This window comes from Ochlerotatus camptorhynchus, unplaced genomic scaffold, assembly GCF_037179485.1.
Source record: "Ochlerotatus camptorhynchus isolate MF236.1 unplaced genomic scaffold, CSIRO-AGI_Acam_v1.1 ptg000232l, whole genome shotgun sequence".
Lineage (NCBI taxonomy): Eukaryota > Metazoa > Arthropoda > Insecta > Diptera > Culicidae > Ochlerotatus > Ochlerotatus camptorhynchus.
This window is the reverse complement of record NW_027040722.1, coordinates 8,378,668-8,398,536: the sequence shown is the minus strand read 5'-3', so window position 1 is coordinate 8,398,536 and position 19,869 is coordinate 8,378,668. Positions and strand designations below refer to the sequence as shown.

At 40.7% G+C, this 19,869-nt stretch overlaps 1 protein-coding gene across 1 annotated transcript; it reads left to right on the top strand.

Annotated features, from left to right (window-relative positions):
- Positions 1-6,754: 6,754 nt before the first annotated feature.
- LOC135704224 (uncharacterized) lies at positions 6,755-7,986 on the top strand. Its single transcript, XM_065225699.1, has 2 exons — positions 6,755-7,537; positions 7,601-7,986. The coding sequence occupies exons 1-2, from the start codon at positions 6,814-6,816 to the stop codon at positions 7,945-7,947; spliced, it is 1,071 nt and encodes a 356-aa protein (XP_065081771.1). The 5' UTR covers positions 6,755-6,813; the 3' UTR covers positions 7,948-7,986.
- The last annotated feature ends 11,883 nt before the right edge of the window (positions 7,987-19,869 follow it).

Below are 19,869 nucleotides of genomic sequence, written 5' to 3'. Positions count from 1 at the left end.
CTGTACTTTTGTAGACTGACGCCGAACGAACAGAATTTTGACAGCTCTTTTGCTACCAATGCACCGAGGGAGCGGGCAGTGAATCCAGCGTTGCCAGGAATACCGATAAATTAATATTTCTATACGCACACTCAAAAATATTACTAAACATAGAGAGATTAAAAACTAATCATTTTATGTTTTATCAATAGGGGAATTTACGTATTCTCGTCAATCTAAGCAGCGTCCGCACTTCTATAAGCAATTTCTCAGCGTCACGCACACATATGATGAGTTTATTTGTTTAGATTTATCTGCTGCTTGCTATTCCATCCATTCCAATCGACAGAATTGTCCAAAACGTGTTCAAAACGTTTTTACAACGCTCCAAACTTCTAAAGTGAGTGTGACTATTGTCGGCAGCCTCTTTTTCTTCGGCAACCATTCCATTTGAACTGCGTGTTAACCAGCTGTTCTATTATCGGCAACACGAAATCAGCCACATTTTGTAGTGCGTATCATTCATTTGAAGAAAAACCTGGCAAAACAGGTTTGCTCAGTCTTAAAAATATTATCAGATTGAAGCTGAAAGACTACCCTAATAAAAAATAACCATAAACGAACGATAACCCAAATCATTGAACTATTCCACAAATGGTTTGGATGATACCCAGAACACGTCGTTAAGCAAATTAACCATACCATTTTTATTAGGGTAAGGAATCGTTTAAATACATGCAGCGAAGTGTGTTAGTGAGAAAATACAGCGAAATTAACGTTCAAATTTTCGTTGCCGAAAACAGTCAATGGGTGCCGAAGCCATAATTTACCCTATTTAAACATTGATTTGATTATAATTTAATTTCAAAATTATACTTAGTCGGGATAAAGGCGTAGAAATCGTTCAGTTTGTATTTTTCAAGGTTAATATTGCGCTGGCGCGCATAATGTTCTTCTATCCCGTCTTTAATTTTTTTTGTTTTCACATCGATTTCGGTCATTTAGTTTCGTGGGTAGTTTTGTGGCCTCAGGTGGGCAAATATAATCGAAAAAGACACTTTCAACCAGAGTACTGCGGAGTAAATTGATTTCATTTTGCAAGCCAATGGAAAACTGCTTGAAAATTTGTTCAAGTTTAAAATTGTTTTGTTCTTTCTCAGTTGATTCCCGCCAAAAGCTCTGAGCCAGAAGTGCTCGAGCCCCATGACTCTATCAAAGTTTGTTTACATACATGTTTCGCCAAAGTATGTTTTACTGTAATTGAAAACACAGCTGAGTCATAAAAACTAGGCTGGTTTTTATACTTTCATCATTGAGTCTGTTGGTTTTTGTCTTTGAGCTTACAATTAAGGTTCAATTTACATTGATGCATTTTTTAAAAATTCAAAGGCAGTTTTTTTCGACGCATTATTTTAGATTGCAAAAAGCTCGCGTCAATTTGTGTACAATATCAAAAGGAATCGAATAGTGTGAACTTTTTGCAATCTGATATAATGCGTCGGAAAAAACTGCTTTTGAAATTTTCTAAAAAGCATCAAAGTAAATTGAACCTTAATAATGTGTTATGAAAAAGTATTAATCATTTTTATGAGATTGCAATGCTTGACGAGAGGTAAGAACAGTAACTGAGTTTGTTGCTTCTGAATGTTTGGCTCCCGTTTGACAGTTCTGACTGGCTCCCAAGTGACAAGCACATTGAGTGAGTCCGCAGTACCCAGCTTTCAACCAACAGGTAATGTAACATATATTATTTTAAAATTAATACCAATATTCTTCACCGGAAGGAACCATCGTAATTTCCATTTCAGTTTTGACTGAATTTTGAGCCTGTGAAGAATCCGATCTGGTGCTGCTGGTCGGAATCCAAGGGTTACGTATACGTAATACTGCAAAAATCGGATGAACTGCCATCTAATAGGAAGACATCGCTCCGCACATCGTCAAACGGAACGGGAACTGGAGGATGAAAAGAATTGGCAGGCTCGGTTGAGAATGTTCATTACAACGTAGATGCAAGACAATTCTTTTTTATATAGATTATGACTCATGTTATGGGTATACAAATATTACTGCACGTATTTCTGCATTATTTCTGTTTACTTTGTTTTCATTATTGTCTATTGCAGTGGTGACTGGATTTTTGGGAATATTTTGAGTCGCACTTTGATGGTACGCTGACGAAAAACAGTTGTTTTTGACAGATTGACTTTACGGACAGTTCGGTACTGCACATTATTGCTGTGATGATTACTGGGCGATCCGCAATTCAAAAACCCAGTAAAATTTTACTAGCTCCAGTAATCTAAAGTCATTTTCGTTCCGTGTACTGCTACAGAGACGATTTTAAATAAGAGACGCGCGAAGACTGAAGCCAAAAGTTCCAATCGAACCATCGAACGCGGTTCCAATCGAGCAATGTAAATAAACACGAGCGCTTCACGAAGAAAAGCGTGGGAAGTATTGAGATTGGTGTTGAATTTAATTGTTGAGGTTGGTTATTTTTATTAAGGTGATTTTCAGCCAGACGGTGGTTAACTGTTGAGAATTAAATAATATAATTAAGTTTGCGTATGACAAATGAGATTGGACATTGATTATTGTTTTTCTACAGCTGTATTCTCGTTACGTTCTCACGAAATATTTGCTCCAGCACAACGAAATAAATCTACACAGGCTCTGTTAAGGCCCAAGTGCAATGACAGCGGAAGCGGAACGGCAACGGCAGCGGAAAAGCCGAGGGAAAAGACCGATCTGAGTAAGCCAACTTGTCGGATTTAAAACTTGTTGGAACCAAATCGACTTCGGTTAGGCATCCTGATGTCATTTCTGACAACTGTCAAACTTTCCGTTTCCGTTCCGCTTCCGTCCACATTGCGTTTGGGCCAGGGTTTGGGCCTTAACAAAGATCAAGGCGTTTACGGTGTAATTTTTCAAGATAGTTAAATTTGAGAAAGACTTAAAAAGAGATTTCACTTGTACATGATAGGAATCAACAATTGCAGATTGAATAGTTTTGTGCAACGCTCTGTAGAATCCAATGTGGTATATTGCTGATTGCATCTGAAATTGGACTGCCCCAAAAATGCAAAAAGTGTGATAAAAGTGCACCTTTGAGTCAAATCGTTTTGATGTCTTCGGAGCACTTATTGCTTGCATCATAAGAAATAAGTGCACCGCCGAAGACACCAAGACAATTAGACGGAAGCTCGCACTTTAATCACACTTTTTAATAAGTGAAAACGCGCTTATTAGTCCAGTTTGGTGTGAAATGCGCAATATTTGGTTTCACTCAGAGTTGTCAAAAATTGAGTCTTCAAATACTTCCATTGAATAGCGATACTACCGATACGGTTAAAAAGTATTAATTTTACCATAATGATAAATCAGTCGACGACAGTCGCTCAAATTAAAAGTCATTTGAAGTAAACACAAAGCTGCGTATTGCCAAATCTTGCAGAAAAATAAATTAGTTGGCCGTGCACCCAGATTTACTTTTATTCTCTCCGCACGTCTCTTATACGGAAAGACGAAACAACTCAAAACTAAGTTTTTTGTACTCATCTTGACACCTAAGTGCAACCAGACAAAATTGAGTTCTTTGCCAAGTATCCAATTTTCAGTATTTTGCAAAGACATCATTTTGAGTAAAAGGTATCTGTTGCATAAAGAGTGACTATTAGGTAAAAAATACTTAAAATTGGGTTTTTATCTCAGGAAATTTTATCTCAAAAATTTGGATGTAATTGTTACTCTTCAAAATTTAAATCAAACATTCTTATAAATAAAACATATTTTTTATTAATTACTTTTAATATGTACACAAGTAAGGATCGATTCATAAATATAACATTGATATTTTCTTTGAAAATTTTCTTCATCTAACCAACCTTTCCTTCCTCTTGACGGTGCAGTCCTAGCTGGTACTGTAGATATCCATCTTGTGCTCCAAATTGACCATGTGTGGATGTCCGTTGACCAGACTAAGGTATTCCTCAAGTGGACACTTCGATCACCGAAACCGCACACCATTATCTTCTTTCGAACGGGGTCTATAATAATTAAAACTCCTGTATATTTCTGACTTTAAATTCACATGAATGTTGAAAACTTACCCCATCGAACAGTACGTCAGTTCAATGGTAATGTTAATTCACTACCTTATGCACTACCTATTATAGGTCACGAAATTCTGTTGCTTCCGCCAGAATAGAAATCGAAAACGAAATAAATATGGCGTACGCTGCGAATTTTCATCCAAAATTAAGAGCAATCGCAACACTTGATTTTGGATACTTTCGAAGCGAAGAAAAAAAATTAACTCTAAATTGAGATAAAATGTCCTCATAAATAAGATCTCTCTTAAGACTACACGGAAATAGAAAACTACCCAAATTTGAATTCTTTTCACTCAACTTCGAACTTCCGTGCAAGAAGGTATTTTTGGGTAAACACTAAAATACCCAATTTTGTGTAAATAGCCCAATATGACCCAATTGGTAAATTTTAACGCCAGAAAATAAACTACCATTGGGTTAAAATTACTCAACAGGCAGAACTGCTTTGGTGGAACTTTCGATGAGGGAAAAGATAATAAATAATAGGATAGTGTGATATGTAAATGGTAATAAAACCGTGCCAGGAAACGATCTTTTATTGTTTTATTCAAAACACAAACGTAGCAACACGTCGATTAACGATGACTGCTTCGGATCCTGTTATCCACCGATGTACATACACGACCCAACGAATTTGCCAGCAAACTCGCTTGTAATCGATGCTGGAATGGCGGGATGAAAACCTAAAAGCAAATACATTAATTTAGTTATCAAAGTTTATGAGAAAAAAAGTTCACGCTTTAATTACCAGGAATTCCTTCCGAGCACAGAATCCAAATACGGAAAAGTCGTAATTGTAGCGGGTCGCTAGCCAGGCTCCAATTATTCAGATCCTAACTGATTTCTCGCAACTCGCGCACTGAATCCGTCAATTAAAGACACATTTACCTAAAGAAAATTTACACTCGAAAGTGTAGAACAACGCGGACATTGGTTTTCGTACGAAAGCCAAATCGACAGGGATTTTTTTTACCCATCTTTGGGTTATTTTTACTCAACGACAATTTCAAAGTTACTCAGCGTTGAGTAAATTGAAGTCGATTTTGCGGTTATGATTTATAAACTAAATTAAACGGTGAATTTGTCTGAAAAAATTATGTTGCTGTTAATAATAAGTCAAATTATGAAAATATATCGTGATAATCAAACATTTAATTGAAATAATGATACAATATATAAAATTTATTACTCCCGCACCTTGACAAAAAATATACAAGTTTTTTTCTACCTAACTTTAGGTAATCTACACATTACTTATCCGTTGGGTAAAAATTAATCAACGCGTCATTTGATTTTTACCCAACGGGATACTTTAACGGATGTACTTATTTTTGGGTTCTTTTAACCTAAATTTTGGGTAGTTTTTTTTATTTCTGTGAGTGTTTCAGTAAAATTAATGAAAAGTAAGTGTTCTGGTTATACTTTAGAGTAAGTTAAAAGAATTAATCAATGATAACGAAATTTCATCCAAAAGAGCAGGGATAGCGGAGTACTTATTTTGCAGTACTTTCTATCTCGATATTGAGTTGTTCCATCTTTCCGTGTACTTATTTGCTACCAATTGGTGCTACCAATAGTTTCTTGCAAGGTGAGTTTGTACAGGTGTTCTAATAAGTCAAATTCACGATTCAGTCATGTTGGATTTTTGTATTGCATGAGAAGTGACCGCCCTAATAAAATTGAAATTATTTTGCTTAACGACGTGTTCGGAGTATCATCCAAACCATTTGTGGAATAGTTCTATTATTTGGGTTATCGTTCGTTTATGTGTTTTTTTATTAGGGCGGGTATCCCGCATAAACGCGAACCATAAATTGACCTTACCTAAAATGGTTAAAAATTGTTTATAATCCCTGCTAAACTTTAACTGAAATGGTAATGGAACTTTACATGAACGTTTAATGATAAAGTTTCAACCTTATGTATAATGGTTTTTTGGAACTGGATCTTACAAATAATGGGTTGTTAAGAACCATTACCATTCCAAATTCTTGTTTTCTCCATACATTTTCAGAAAGAGAACTATATAAGAACGTTTTTACTTATGATTTGAGAACATTAATGGTTATGGTTATGGTAGTCAGTAGGGTCCATTAATGGTTTTGTATTATCGCTCAACTTTACGTGGAATATAACGTGAATTGGTAATCAGTAAATTACAGGCAACCAATTCGCGATATATTCCACATAAAGTTGATCGATGTTACAAAACCATTCGTGGACCTTACTGACTACCATAACCATTACCATTAAAGTTCTCAAACCATAAGTTAAAAGGTTCTAATATAGTTCTCTTTCCGAAAATGTATGGAGAAAACAAGCATTTGGAACGGTAATGGTTCTTAACAACCCATTATTTGTAAGGTCCAGTTCCAAAAAACCATAATACATAAGGTTGAAACTTTATCATTAAACGTTCATGTAAAGTTCCATAACCATTTCAGTTAAAGTTTAGCAGGGATTATAAACAATTTTTAACCATTTTAGGTAAGGTCAATTTATGGTTCGCGTTTATGCGGGATGTTTACCATTTGCTCTAAAATGCGCGATCTCCTCCACTAAGCTGTATCACCATGTTGTACCCACCATGGTTTCAGGAGCGAGTTGTTTGAGTTATAAATATAATAAATATCTCATCATCAGCTGTTTACTACTAGCGCCGGTCAATAGTCTCAATTTGGTGTGAAATTCGAAAAAACCTCAGGAAAATTCAGTGAAAATGTATCAAGGACGCCAGCTATTAGTACTATTAAAGCGTTTCGAATCGCTCCGTTCAGTGAGAAACCTCTCGGCGTCTTCGAGTATCTATCAACAAGCGCAAGAAATTCTCAAGATTGTGGATCCGTACTCAAAAATTAAAATCCGCTGCAACTGCAACCTCAAGATTGTTCCCTACGACCTGCTGGACTGTCCTGATTCGAATCTTCTCAAGGCATCATTTAACAGTGCCGCTGACGACAAGCTTGACGTCGAGATAAATGGCAATGAAGTGGTAATCTCCGACAGCGGTGTACCTTCCACTCCCCCGGTGAGCTGTATTCTGGAGGTGCCGATCAAAGCGAATCTCGAGGTATTGAACAATGGCAGTACAGCAATTTCCGATCTGTACAGCGACGAAATTCGTGTCGAATCTGGGGGGAATGTTGAAACCAAGAGCCTCCGATGTACGCTGATCGATCTGAGAAGCTCGGATGGAAACATTTCCTGTGTCGGGACGACGTTGGCTCAAATTATCAAGGTGGTCACAACCGGCAAGGGAAGTATCTTGCTAGACAAACTGCAGGGAGGCGAAGTGGAAGTGGAGACCTATTCCGGGGACATTTCCGTGAATTCCAGTTACTCGAACAATTCGAGCTACAGAACGAACCAAGGCAATTTGCTGCTTAAAAGTATTCACAAATCGTGCCAGGTTGTTTCCAGCGGCCCCGGACGTTTCATTATGAGTAAGTTTAGTTGAATAAATTAATGTTTAGGAGGGTGGTAAGTTGATTTTAATTTTTCCACAGACGGCTTCTATGGGACCCTCAACGCAAACGTTGCCAGTCGAGAGGTATCGCTGCAGCTTTCGGAAACCGTGGGTGAATGTACTGTTTTGGCCAAATCAGCCGATGTCTTTGATCTAGCCGTTAGTGACACCGTGTACGATAATACGGAAATCCACATTACATGTGACCAGCTGGAAGTTGAACCCGGTTTGACGGGGGATCAACATGCGGAGCTGAACGATGCGGGTCAGGTAAGCGTGGGGAATAAAACCACCGAGAATAAGCTGAATGTTGAAGCCGCCGGGTTGGTAACGTTGAGGAAGATGTCCTGGGCAGATACGTTCGGGTTTGCTTTTAAGAAGGAATAAGTTGCATTTATAATAGTGTTGATTGAGGTAGCAAATAGAAAATGAATGGCTAGAGATTCAGTTTAGCGAATGTATTTTCTGTCCGAAAGAACAATTAATTTTGGTTGACACAATTGACCGTGCGACTCCATAAATAATCTTATATAAAAAATTCTCTGGAAATAATATTGTAGTCTCACTGAAAATCGGTCAATTTTAGTGAGTCGACACTCCACAAAAAACAAATGCACGGTGGCAGAGGGCAAAAATTCCACCGTTTACCGTTGACTTGCGAATGACGATGCGGAAATGAGCAGAGGCACTTTTGACTTACTTTGACTTAAAATGATCTTTATTTCTTGTATTTATGTGTTGGTTCTTATGAAATTTCAATTAATATTAATTTCAGTTCGTAGTCGTATCAGGTCTGTTTTAGAGAATGACCACCTTGGTGGAATTGGGTTGTTTTAAATTTGAAAAAAAGAGACTACTTATAACTACAGCTACTATATACACCTAACCTACCCAACCTACAAATTGCTTATCAAAGCATGTTCTGATGTATTGCATTTATGCACAAACCTAGTCTTAAGGGATTATTCATTAACTACGTAGACAGTTTTTTTGGGATTTTGTTCCTGTGAGTCTGTGCACATGATTCCCACACCGGAGCTGCGTAAAGGATCGCAGGTGCTACGATTTGTTTGTAGACAGTCAGTTTGTTCACCCTTGAGAGGCGGAATCTGCGGCAAATCAGCGGATACAGACACCTTACCAAGGCAGAACACTTGACTACAGTTCTCTCTCCATGCGAACGGAAAAGGAGTTTTTCATCGAACAGCATCCCGAGATAGGTTACTTCGGCGGACCACTCAACCCTTGTGCCATCGATGATTACAGTTTAAGATGGATCCAGTTTCAGTCTCGATGGAGGAACATGATCGCTTGTATTTTGGAGGGATTGATTTTAATTTTAAACGTGGTGACATAATCAGCAAAGGCGTTAAGGCATCGTTGAAGTTTGTTCGTTATTTCGCGAGGCATCCTTCCTTTGACGGCTATTGCGGTATCATCTGCGAACAGGAAAAACACGCAACCGTCACCGAGAGGAGGAATGTCGGAAGTGTAAATACTGTATAGCAGGGTTGCTTCCACTCACTTGCTATAAAAACATATTTTTCGGAATTATGCAATCATTAGATGATAATATCATCTAATGATTGCATAATTCCGAAAAATATGTTTTTATAGCAAGTGAGTGGAAGTTACCCTGCTGTATAGTATTTACACTTCCGACATTCCTCCTCTCGGTGACGGTTGCGTGTTTTTCCTGTTCGCAGATGATACCGCAATAGCCGTCAAAGGAAGGATGCCTCGCGAAATAACGAACAAACTTCAACGATGCCTTAACGCCTTTGCTGATTATGTCACCACGTTTAAAATTAAAATCAATCCCTCCAAAATACAAGCAGCAGACTAGACTGCCTTGTGGGACTCCTGCTGGGATGGAAAATGTGTCTGTAAGACAACCATTCAACGATACCTTAAACGACTTTTGCTGGAGGTAGTTACGGGTGATTTTAACCAGATGTAAAGGAAAGTTGAAGTTACAAAGCTTGTACACAAGTCCGTCATGCCAAACATTGTCAAACTCCTTTTCAACGTCTAAAAAGGTCATGGCTGTGGACTTGGATACAGCTTTGTTACTTCGGATGTTATTCATCACCCGTACTAGCTGGTGATTGGTGGAGTGCCCCTTCCTGACCCCGAACTGAGCAAACGATTGAGAATGAGCTCAGCGCTGAAAGGAGGCTGATTGGTCTGTAGCTTGAAGACAATGTTGGATCCTTACCGGGTTTGCGGATTGGTGTGATTTTAGCTACTTTCCAGATAATGGAAAGTAGTGCAGTTCCAAGCATCTGTTGAAGATAGCGGTTAGAAGAGACTGCACGTTCATGCTGAGTCTCTTCAAGATCAAGTTGAATATACCGTCAAACCCGGGAGCCTTCATGTTCTTGGTGTATTTCAGCGCTGAGCAAATCTGTTGTACTGTAATCATATCCGCCGGAGGCACGACACAATGGGAGGCATCTAGGTTTTGAACGCATTGCGCTACCTGTTCTTCGAGCGGACTTTGGATTGTCGAGCCAAGCAAATGCGATGAAGCGACATGCTTGCCAATCGCATTTTCTTTCTCGTGTGGGGTGATAATGGGCTGATCGTCATCATTTTCGTCTCTGAGAGGTGGGTTTGGGATGAGTTTTCAGGACCTTGGCTACCTTCCAGAATGGTCTGGAGCGGTCGTCCAGATTCTGGACAACACGCCCGAAACTTTCATTTCGGAGTGAGTCCATTCTGGAAGCAATCTGCCTGTTCAGATCGGCCATTTCAGGTTTTTTGCTCAGATCTCCAGTCCTCTGAAACTGGCGTCTACGAACATTTCTCAGGCGAATCAAAAGTTGGGTGTGGGAATCAATGACAATAAACTTACCCCTCACAGGAACTCGTCGGACGCACCCAGCCTCGGTTATGGCTTGGTGGAGTCCCTCTAACGCTCGGTCGATGTCTTCCACGTGCCCAGTTTACGCGATGGTAGTTCTTGCGCAGACTTGGAGCAGGGGCCACGTTGCAGCCCAGTTCAGCCACTACCGGTTGGTGGTCGGAGCTGAGTTCGTTCAAGGCTACCGGCTTGGACAAGCCGATATTTGTCAGGAACAGGTCTAGCGTCGATGGGTGAGATAAATGTTGGTTCATTCGAAAACCAAACGGAGTACAGCCCATGCTGTGAGTGGTCGAACAACAGACGACCGTTCTGGTTCTGCTGGTAGTTCTGCCAGGCCTCATGGCAGGCATTTAGATCTCCTCCAACTACGAAGCGGGAACCGGTACGGGTGATGGTGGACAGGTCCTTCTTGAATTTAGCCGCTAGTCCACTGCTGGCGGCACACTGTCGAGGGCAGTAGACGGCGATGAACTGGACGTATCCAGTCGACGACTCCACCTCCACACCAAGGGCCTCGATGATAGAGGTGCGGATATGGGACAGAGTGTGGTATTTTATTCCTTTCTTGACGCGACCGCAACACTACCCCCCCCCCCCCCCTGGAGCTGGTGCGATCAAGCCGAATAATGGGCAACCAGAAGCTGTCACCGGACTTTAGATGGGTCTCCGTTAGAAGGCCCACGTCGATGCTGTACTTGCGGAGGATGTCGGCAAGCTCAATCTCTTGCTATTACAGAGCAAGCATTCCAGGTGACGATAGTTAGCGGTTTACACGCCATACTGGATGATGAACTTACCGAGCACTTGGATCTGTTCGGGCTTATTGCGGCACTTACGATGAGCACCGGACATGTTGACGAAAATTTCCATCAGTTCATCCGCTGAGAACAAATCGGGGTTGTTGTTTTGCGCTGTTGGTTGTCTCCAGAATCCAGGGGGGGATGGAGAGCTTTGGCCAGCAGAATCACCGGAAGTTGCTTGAGCGGAATGCACCCGCGAATTCACTTGCCTTTGCTGAGGAGCACGAAGGGGCGGGAAATCCTCCGTCCGAAATGCCGGGACTTTGTCCTTCTTGCGTCCTGGTTGGTTGTTAGTTGCCGCCTGTTTTCGGATGCGTTTGAAGTCCTCGCGTTTGGAACACTGTCTGTCGGAGCCTTGATGAGCACCACCACAGTTGGCGCATTTTAACGCCACGGCTCCATCCGCAGGGCAGTTGAAAGTGGCGTGTTCTTGAGCGCAGTTGCTACAGCGTGGCTTAATGTTGCAGTTGCGAGTGCCGTGTCCAAAGTTTAGGCATCGTTGGCACTGGGTCACATCGCGATGGCCTCCACGGTATGGCTCCCATCGTACGATTATGGAGTAGATTGAGCGGATAGCCTGCAGCGCATTCAGCGTCACCGTTCCCTTCTGGAAGTGCACCAGGAAAAGACAATCTGGGTACGTCTTCACGTTTTCGTCTGGCCTCGTCATCCGAAAGACAGCGATTGGGGCCAGCTTGTACCGGTCTTTGAGTTCTTCTTGGATCGCCTTGGGATCAACATTCGGTAGACCTCTGATGACTACCTTGAAGGGCTTTTCACCGGGGATGTCGTGCGTGAAGTATTCCGCATTGGAATCCTTCAGGAATTTTACGGCGATTTCGTATTCCGCTTTCGTCCGGAGCATCACCTTAGTGCCGATCCTGCTGATCTTGTACTCAGCTGCGATGCCCAGCGATGCTGAATCGCCAATGAGCGTCTTGAGTGGCACTACCTTCACCACCAGTGGAGGAAGCTTGACTTTCGCCGCACTCGGGCCGGCAGAATTCTCGGTTTCGACGGCGTCGCCGAAATCACCGATGTCGCTGGCGTTCGTCGCGGTAACATCGTCGCGTCCGCTCGTACCATTTGACTGTCCTTGATTCTTCTACCTCTTTTTCGTCCGCTTCACCGGGAATGGGTTGGTATTCCCAACATCGGTGGGAAGAGTAGTGTACCTATTTGAGGTAGGTATCGAGCTACCCTCATCACTATTCTTCTTCTCCGCTTGGTCACGAAGTCTGCTCCGGGAGCGCTGTCTTCCAATCACGCGATGCGACCGACACTACTGACGACGCGACGTGCAGTATATCCAACAATCAATACGAAACTAACGATTTTAAATTGGCTCACTACTTTACTAGCCTATTGGTACCAAGCAAACGATTAACGTATCCCATTCTAGTCGAAATTCTAGTACTACACAATTTTGATTCGCTATGAAAGTTTGACAGGTAAAATGAGGGGTTAGTGGATTTTCCTATGTTTCGAGGGGTGAATCGATTAGCTTGGGAGCGAAGAGAGTACCAGAGCTGAACCAAAAAGTTGAGCACGTTTCTTCGGGACCTTCTAGTCTTAAGGCCCACGCACATTAGATCCGGATCGGACGCGTTGCGGCAAAGTGACAGCTAAATCTATTGTCTAACTTTCAAAATTACGTCAACGCAACGCAAACGGATCTAATGTGGGTGGCCCTTAAGAGTTAGAGCCTCTATGGTATATCTGCGAACGTTTGTAACAAACTATAGATGTATCGAACAACTCGACAGAGCGAGCAAAGACCGAACTGTACTGCTTGACGTTCAAGCAGAGAATCATGATCTCGTTCTTGGAATGACAGTCTATTTTATACTTGCAGAATAGCTAATTTATTAGGCCCCTTCCTTTTGGAGTATTTTTCGTCAGAGCGTTACTAGTTACAAGTAGGGGAATTTACGTATTCTCGGCAACCTAAGCAGCGACCTTCTTTCTATAGCCTTTTTCTCTAAGGAACGCACACATATGCAGTATTGGTTTGTTTACAATCTTTTGCTGTCAGCTGCTCTAACAATTTCAGTCGAAAGAATTGTCAAAAACTGTTTTGAAACGCTTTTACAAAGCTCCAATCTTCTCTAGTGAGAGCGAGTATTGTCGGCAACCAGTTTTTCTTCGGCAACCGTTCCATTTGAACTGCATGTAAATCTGCTGTTCTATTATCGGCAACTCGAAATCAGCTACAATTTGTAGTGCGTGTGTTGCATTTCAAGAAAACCTTGATAGATTGCTTTTTCTCAGTGGTAAAAATATAGCCACATTGAAGCTGAAAGCATAAAGAATCGTTTGCATGCATTCAGCGAAGTGTTTTCGTAAGAAAATCCAGTGAAAATAGTGTTTCAATTTGGGTTGCCGAAAATAGTCTGTCATGCCGAAGCCGTCATTTCCCCTATATGGTAGCATTCATACCAGACCAATACGTGCTCCGACCAGCATTGAATTGGATTGTTGTGAAAGAACAACTAGCGCTACTTAACGGCGCTGGTGGTGTAGTGGTAAGCGTGATTACCTCTCACCCCAGCAGGCCTGGGTTCAATCCCAGTCGGCGCCGCCGGGATGTTCTGAGGCATAACATCTCTGATCACGCCAGCACGGAAAACAAGATCGACGGAAAAAACAAACCAAAGGAAAAAAAAAAACTAGCGCTACTTGACTTTTTCACGCCAGTGCAAGTCGATGCCGACCGGATTACGGTGGCCCAGTCATGCTGCCTATTGCGGAAAGCCTTTCCTCCGGTCAATGTGGGTGCATTCGTCGTCGTTTTCGTATTTCGTACGATGCGTGCTGTTCCACTCATACGTCGTATCCGACGCATATCCGTCCGTTGCTCGAAAGTGAATGAAGAAGAAAACGATTTTTTTCCTTGATTTGTTTTCCGTCGATCTTGTTTTCCGTGCTGAGCACCAATGCTACCGACGCCAAGGAGGCAGCTCATACACCTGGACCCTAGCTATCGACTCATCAACTCATGAACCGGGGACCAACGGCTTTACTTCCCTTCCGAAGGAAGGCGTGATCAGAGATGTTATGCCTCATAACATACCGGCGACGCCGAAGGGGATTGAACCCAGGCCTGCTGGCCTGCTCCCTTCCATTCATTGGTGAAATGGTGAGCGGTCAACCGAGCGGTGAGCTCTCTCGTGTGGGCATGCGCAATGTGTCGTGTGTTCGATTTGCACTCTATCGTTACGTCAGTGATTGGGATTTTTCGTTACATGTCTGAATTTTGATTTTTTTTTTAATGTAACCCCTAGGATGCAAATTAAAGACGTCAATAAGTTAAGCTTGACTAACTGGTTCACTATAATATTCGAATATTCAAGTCACGCTACGCACACCCCTATACCAACCGGTGGAAACTAACGATTTCAAATTGGATCACTACTTGACTAGCCTATTGGTCCCAAGTAAATCTATAATCGTACCCCATTCTAGTCGACATTCTAGTACTACACTATGTTTTTTTTCCTTTTTATGGCACAGACTTGTTGGTCCATATTGTACACAATGTTTGTTTTGATTAGCTATGAAATTTTGACAGATAAAATGAGGGGTTCACGGATTTTACTATGTTTCGAGGGATGCATCGATTAGCTTGGGACCGAAGAAAGTACCAGAGCTGAGCCAAAAAGTTGAAAAGAAACGTGCTTAACTTTTTGGCTCAGCTCTGGTACTATCTTCGGTCCCAAGCTAATAGATGCACCCCTCGAGGTACATGCTACCATTATTGTAGAGTGACAATAAGTTACTTCGCATTTCTATATTAGAAGTCAGTTCCCTGTATGCAGTAATCAATAACAGAGTAGTTTGAATATTGGCTGTAAAAAGCACCTTTAAACATAAAGGTCAGATTGCTGACGATAATTTCGTGATGGAAAAATGATTCACCGAAAAAGTTCTGCAACACGATAATAGCTATGTTAGATATGTAAGTATTATTTTTGGCACTATGTGTTATGGTATATTATTCACCAGGATCGAACATAACGTGCTGCTTCAGCCCCTACATGCGTCCATTACCCACGTTTATTATATCACGAAGCAAATCAGGGATGGATCGCTCTTTTGGGACATTTTCATTACTTTTGAATATAGAATGCACACGGCGAATGAGAACGACCCAAATTTGAGTTTAGTTCACTCATAATCGCCAAAAGTGCAGGAACTCAGCGATGAGTAAAATTTGTTACATGGTTTCCTGTGGAAAACCTAAAAAATCTGCCGGAAAATGAGGAAATTGACAAAAATTTTATTCAGTATCGGAGTAGTACCAATAGACTGAGTGAATCCAATCTTTATTTTTCTTAAATTCGGGAATTTTTCCCTGGAAAATCCTGGAAAAACCTGGGAATACATGAGGCAAATTTACTCATCGCTGAGTTCCTGCACTTTTTGCGATTATGAGTGAACTAAACTCAAATTTGGGTCGTTCTCATTCGCCGTGCAGAGATTCATGCAGAAATCCAATTGAATTTTCTGTTAACCTATCATAAAATAGATAGTTTAGTGCATTAATCTCCCTATCGAAACTCAAAATTTACCCACCGCATAGCCACCTCTGTGTATTCACTGAAGGTACACCTTCAGTGAAAATACAGAGTGTGGCTCTGCGGTGCAGAAACTTTGCGAATTCGACTGGATTTTACCTTAGCATTCTATGAAAAAGCCCCAAAAGAGCGATCCATCACTGATGGCAAACACTTAAAAACTATCGTAAATCAAGGAGGGATCTTTTTGTTCCCGAGGGGGTGTGAAAATATGAAGAAAATAGCTCTGATGGTGCTGCGGCTGCCTAACATCGGTATATCAGTACATGTATATAGCACACGCCTCATAAATTGATGATAATTTGAGACTATTTTCTTGTCGGCACGTGATGTGGTTTCTTTATTGCATCACTTTAAAATAATTTGCCTGAATATTTTATGCTATTGAGCAAAACATTTTTAAATTCATCGGCAGTTAAAAGATCTCACTATCACACAATGAATCTCGTTCATTCTATAACCGCATAAACATAGCGGATAGCATTGACCGTGGCACATGGAGTTTGAATTGACCTGCATTCGTTCTGGTGCACAGTTGTTATCATCGTATATAATGTTATTATTATTGATTCGTCCCTGGGCTAATAGTAGTCGGTGCTCGTACATCCTTGCATTCTTCGTTCATACATATTCGCATGTTCAATATAAGCCGCTTAATTATTTAAAAACAAAGACAAGCCTGCTGACAGTTGCAGTTGTGAACTATAATTTTAGCTAGCTGGATTAAAATGAATCACCGAGTTTCGCTTCCATTCTTCCTCCTAGCGACGACGGTTATATGTATTGCAGCCTTGAACACGAGTGCATCAGGTAAAACAACCCGTTGTTGCCACACGGGATAGATAAAATTAAATTTATATCCATTGAAAACGATTCCCCAGCAGGAAAGCGAATCAGGCGTACAATTGGATCTGCCGATGGCTTCATCAACTGCCTGACGCTAGTCGACGGATTGGACCAACAGCGCTTCTGTTCGTACGACCAACCGTTGCTGGAAGCAATCGAGAGGGTCGCCATCCGGGGAACCGATACGGAACGACAGCGCCTCAAATGTCCCCCTGGGAAAACATTCCGCAAGCAGTGCAACCAGTGTCAATGCAAACCAAGCGGGCTACTTGCCTGCACTAAGGACCTATGTGCAGAGGATTTCTACGACGCCAACGGTCTGCCGAAATATTGGTGATTCGGGTGGTGTGCTTTCCTGGTGTTGACTTTTTTTTTTTGGTTTCACTCTATCGTGATTCGTGAATTCTGCCTTGGACACAATGGGTGGAATAAATTGGCCGGAAATTAGAGTAATTTGTTGGACCAGCTAGTCGGTTATCCTTGTGGCGCTGCAGAATAAAATTAAGACGAAAAGAAAGGAACTCCTAGTGAATATACACCGTATTTTGGATGATTTGCAAATGAGGCATAAAAGCATGATTGCGTGAAAAACTTTATTGAATCAGGAAAGTAAAATGTCTTCAGCTTATGCATTACGCCAGTATTTGTTGGCGAAAACTATAGGCCAATATATGTTGTAGATTGTCGCATTTTTCAGCAATGTTCTCAAATGTTTGCTCCAATAATGCATCATTCGCTTTCTGTATGCCTTAAGCGGGACCCACAATACTGGGTAACCATTAGCGTCAGCGTCAAATTTGAATCTGATCAAAATTAACAGACTGACGCAGCGTCGATATCACACAGGGAACTATTTGACAGCTCCAGTATAATGTCAATTGGGTTCTTTTTTGAAAAATATATCGGTTTTTATATATCATCTGAAAGAGCTTCGTTTTCTGAGTACAGCGATATTTTTTTCGAACCCACACACTTTCATCTCGATTTTTAAATCAAGATTTAAAGCAAAATAATAACTTCACTGTTTGACATTAAACTGACAAACTGACAGCTCGCTCCCATACAAAGTGACACCGAGGGGCGCTAATAAGGTGATTTTTGCAAATTTAATCGTTCTTATTTAAAATAGTTCCAATGTACCAAAATTGATGAAATTTTGGGTTTGGGTTCCATTTTTAATACAGATTACGAATATGCTTTTACCTCAATACCCTTAAAGTACCCAATTGTAATTGTAACCACTAAGTTGGCTTATCTAGGGACTAACCCCCTAGTCTATACACCTACTGTCCTTCCCGTTGCACTCGTCAGCTCGTGCGATACTCTAGACACACATGGGTGGTCGTATCCGGGTCCTCCCCTGGGTAGGCTCGTGTCCGTCCAGGTTCTGGTACATTAACTTGTATCTATGCATGGTAATTATACTTTACAACTCACCTTTTGATTTTAAATGTCGATAATGCTGAAACTATATGAATGTTAGTGATCATTATTAGGTGTGTGCTGCAATGGAGTAGTAATTGAAGGAAATGAGGTTCTCATGTGGCTTATGGGTAATTCTAAAATAGGTTAATCATGCAAGCACACACCTTTTACAATTCTTATCCTACTTACAAGTTCCGTCCAGTATAAATTGGCTGTTTCCAAATGGCCTAATCCTTTCTGACTGTTTACTCTCTTACGTTTTCTCGCTTTTTTTCCTTCTTCCTATTGAAAATCTGCCCGTGTTCCCATGTGTTCTCAGACAGGTAATATTGGTACATGAGGGGAAGAAAGAAATAGAACAAGTTAAGTGTGAGCCGCATGCGTTGCCCAAACAAAGTCCAGCATCAAAATGACAGCAAATTGAAATCAAGTTTTTATATCAACATCAAACTGAAATCATAATTTGATTTCAGTTTACGCAATTGACAAATTTGATATCAAATTTTGTTTTCATTTTGCTGTACATTTGCTCTTCAAAAATATGTTGCTGCGGGTTTGTTTACATTGCCTTAGCATAACATCGAATTGAATACTTGTTTTGTTATCAACAGGAAAAATTGATATCAAATTGAGTTTTCAGTTTGCTCTCACAGATAGCAGAAATAGTTTTCAATGCTCTCAATTTTGATATTTTAACAGTTAAAACGACCAAAACGACAGCAACCTGTGTAATCATTATCAGCGAAATCACAACATCAAATTTAGATTTGATCTCAGACTTTGCTCGGGTTGTTAGTCGTTTGGTTCATGGTGTTGTGTTCCCTATTTTATTTGCCTCTATTCAGCTCTAAGATCGCCCCCTCCCACCAAACTATTGTGGATGAGAAAAAGAACCCATATTTGGTAACCTTTCGCGAGCTGCAATGCATAAGATATGAATAACAAACAAATCTAGAACGGGGCTTAAACATATAACATTTTCTAAGACTGATCATGAATAATATAGTATGAATAATGAGAATTGTATGGAGAAAAGACGATCCCAAAAGAAAGTTCCCTAGCAATAAAACTATTACTCTGTGCTAATATAAGTTATTTCAAAATGGGCATCCATACTCAGAAGCTATACCCGACCTCACCAAACTGTACCGAAATCAGAACAGCTAAACTACTCGGTAAGTTTTTGGCATTTCTATTTAATTGTATTAAGCTATCTCACAGAGACCAGACGTCCAAGTTCGGTCAGAAACTTTTGTAAAGTTAAGGTGATACGGCACGTCATGCAACAATGGCTGTCCCTACAATCATTAAATAAATGTATTATGGTATGCGTACGAAAGACATCTTCCTACAAAACAGTAAGTTACTAATTATATACCTTGAAAAATGGGAATGATTTGTATGAATAAGATCTGGATACATATTTCTATACTTTGCCACCAAAATATTTCCATTTCATTCACTCATTGGCAATATTTACATTAAAAAGTACGATCAGCCGATTTTGCTCTGCTCAGGGCATGAAATTTCAATAACTGTTTTCACTAGCTTTCACTTCTCAGAACCACACTAAAAACAATTACGACACGTGCTTCTACAAGAACTTTCAAGTTAATTCACTTTTAAATACGATATTTACTTAAAAACGCGAGCCGCGAATAATTTTGCAAGTTGAAACTGTTTTGATTACCTTTTTTCTACACACCGCATTATGGAGGTGTGTGTACGAATCATCTATCATCGTATTCAGTGTTGTCGATTAAATTGAAACAAAGTGTGTAAAAACAATGCT

What these genes read in the sequence shown, in the direction of transcription:
- LOC135704224 (XM_065225699.1), top strand. Translation starts at nt 6,814, where the DNA reads ATGTATCAAGGACGCCAGCTATTAGTACTATTAAAGCGTTTCGAATCG. An exon ending in CCCCGGACGTTTCATTATGA is followed by an intron (nt 7,538 to 7,600) that starts GTAAGTTTAGTT and finishes ATTTTTCCACAG; the next exon opens with ACGGCTTCTATGGGACCCTC.